Source organism: Xenopus laevis, chromosome 1S (assembly GCF_017654675.1).
Source record: "Xenopus laevis strain J_2021 chromosome 1S, Xenopus_laevis_v10.1, whole genome shotgun sequence".
NCBI lineage: Eukaryota > Metazoa > Chordata > Amphibia > Anura > Pipidae > Xenopus > Xenopus laevis.
This window is the reverse complement of record NC_054372.1, coordinates 81,912,131-81,914,630: the sequence shown is the minus strand read 5'-3', so window position 1 is coordinate 81,914,630 and position 2,500 is coordinate 81,912,131. Positions and strand designations below refer to the sequence as shown.

General features: G+C 42.6%; 1 protein-coding gene and 1 long non-coding RNA gene across 2 annotated transcripts in view; one reads left to right on the top strand and one right to left on the bottom strand.

The window, feature by feature from the left end:
- LOC121399353 overlaps positions 1–738 on the bottom strand; it is a 2,823-nt gene extending 2,085 nt beyond the window's left edge. Inside the window, exon 1 of the long non-coding RNA XR_005964946.1 lies at positions 568–738. This is a non-coding gene — a long non-coding RNA (uncharacterized LOC121399353). The remainder of the gene's footprint in view (positions 1–567) is intronic.
- Positions 739–2,062: 1,324 nt separating this feature from the next.
- Positions 2,063–2,500, top strand: part of LOC121398832 — a 3,755-nt gene continuing 3,317 nt past the window's right edge. The window contains exons 1-2 of the mRNA XM_041578196.1: positions 2,063–2,224; positions 2,437–2,500. The exon at positions 2,437–2,500 is cut by the window's right edge and continues 382 nt beyond it. Coding sequence (XP_041434130.1) covers positions 2,063–2,224; positions 2,437–2,500 — 226 coding nt within the window. The remainder of the gene's footprint in view (positions 2,225–2,436) is intronic.

Below are 2,500 nucleotides of genomic sequence, written 5' to 3'. Positions count from 1 at the left end.
CAGTGTCATCAATTATGTTATTTAGCCAAGCATCCTCAACCATTAAATCCACTTGTTTTTTAATATTTACTGTAGGGTCATAATCAATTTTAGTATAATGACCTGGGGTATTCAACTGTCTATCTACTCCATATTATAATCCCGTTTATTGAGTACCACAATACTACCACCCTTATCGGCTTTGCGAATAATCAAATCCTTGTTATTTTGTAGCGATTTGAGTGCAGCCCGTTCTTTAAAACTCAAGTTGTTATTAGGGGGTTGTTTCTCAATATCCCAAACTTTCCTCATTTCTGCCAAAACAATATGCTCAAAAGATTGAATAGCTTCATTTTGTACATCAGGGATAAAAGTGCTAGGCTTTTTAAATTTATTAACTGGTTCAACATTAGTGCAATCAGAGAAATGCATCTTAAGTTTCAGCTTACGCACAAATTTCAAAAAGTCTATTTCCCAATCCTCTGTGGGTACTTTATAAAGGGGAACAAAACCAAGCCCTTTATTTAACAAAGTGAGTTCACTGGGTGATAGTTCATAGGCAGATAGATTAATCACCAGGTTAGTTACCTCGGGAACCGTCTGTTTCTCTTCGGATACTGATCCCTGTCGATGGGGATCCTGGGGTTGCTGCGTTGTCCTGGTCCTCCTGTGTCTCCTGCCCCTGTGTGTGCGCCTAAAAAAGGCTGCTGCTGCTGCGTGTTGTTGGAGGCTTCCTCTTCACTGCTCGTGAATGCTGCAGAGTTGCGTCTCTCTCGCACGAGGTCTTGTAGCGTCGCTGGCCTGGCAGTCCGGTCCTTTGGGAGCTCCCATCAGAGCGCTGCCACGTTCGGTCCTGACGCCAAGTATAGACACGCTCCTTCGCGTAGTCTTCCTCATCTCTTTCAAATTTTGTTACTTTCCGCGCCAGTATAGTCTGGCGAAGCTTGTCCAGGTTCTCATTATGACGTGTCATCAGTCGCTCCGCCTCCTCGACTCCAATTTTGGCCGTCAATTCAACTCGATATGCAGCAATCTGTGTTTTAAGGTCGGTAAGTTTGCAATGGGCTCTTTCTATCATCAACACCATTAAATCCAAACTGCATTTGTTGGTAATTTCATGCCATCGCTGCATCAATATCGGATCGTCTGTACATAGGTTTGGTGAAATGTCCAAGCGTAAACCTCTAGGGATTTGCTTCGCTTTAACATACCGTATCAAGGTACTTTGATGAAGTGAGAGGCTTACCTCTTTTCTTTGTAAGTTAAGCAAGTCCTTTGCGGGATCTTTCTTGAAGCATAATTCTTTCTGTGCTTCTAAATCTTGTTCTGCCTCTGCTAAAATTCGCTGAATTTCACTTTCTGTGTAAGCGAAGGTGTGACAGTTATCAGAGGATCTGTTGGCAGTCATACTGGAGCAAACTCCAAAGCAGCGTGGCGGCGCAAGAAACAGCGGTAGAGTCAATCTGTATAGATTAGATGAAACTGCGCTCAGCCAATTCCAATCAGTAAATGAGTGCTTCTATCCTCTAGAAGTAGATGTACCGACCATCTGTTATATCTGTAATAAATTGTAGAAGAGGAGAGCACTACAGACGCAGATTAACTGCTAGTGGCTGATATTTATTTTAAAGCTGCTGTACACGACATGTTTCGGGCTAACAATTGCCCTTTCTCAAGTGCAACAAAACCAGATACACAAAGACATTTTATACACACCCCCTCCACCCCTTCTTTGACTACATCCGATTGGATGTAGTCAAAGAAGGGGTGGAGGGGTGTGTATAAAATGTCTTTGTGTATCTGGTTTTGTTGCACTTGAGAAAGGGCAATTGTTAGCCCGAAACATGTCGTGTACAGCAGCTTTAAAATAAATATCAGCCACTAGCAGTTAATCTGCGTCTGTAGTGCTCTCCTCTTCTACAATTTATTACAGATATAACAGATGGTCGGTACATCTACTTCTAGAGGATAGAAGCACTCATTTACTGATTGGAATTGGCTGAGCGCAGTTTCATCTAATCTATACAGATTGACTCTACCGCTGTTTCTTGCGCCGCCACGCTGCTTTGGAGTTTGCTCCAGTATGACTGCCAACAGATCCTCTGATAACTGTCACACCTTCGCTTACACAGAAAGTGAAATTCAGCGAATTGTAGCAGAGGCAGAACAAGATTTAGAAGCACAGAAAGAATTATGCTTCAAGAAAGATCCCGCAAAGGACTTGCTTAACTTACAAAGAAAAGAGGTAAGCCTCTCACTTCATCAAAGTACCTTGATACGGTATGTTAAAGCGAAGCAAATCCCTAGAGGTTTACGCTTGGACATTTCACCAAACCTATGTACAGACGATCCGATATTGATGCAGCGATGGCATGAAATTACCAACAAATGCAGTTTGGATTTAATGGTGTTGATGATAGAAAGAGCCCATTGCAAACTTACCGACCTTAAACACAGATTGCTGCATATCGAGTTGAATTGACGGCCAAAATTGGAGTCGAGGAGGCGGAGCGACTGATGA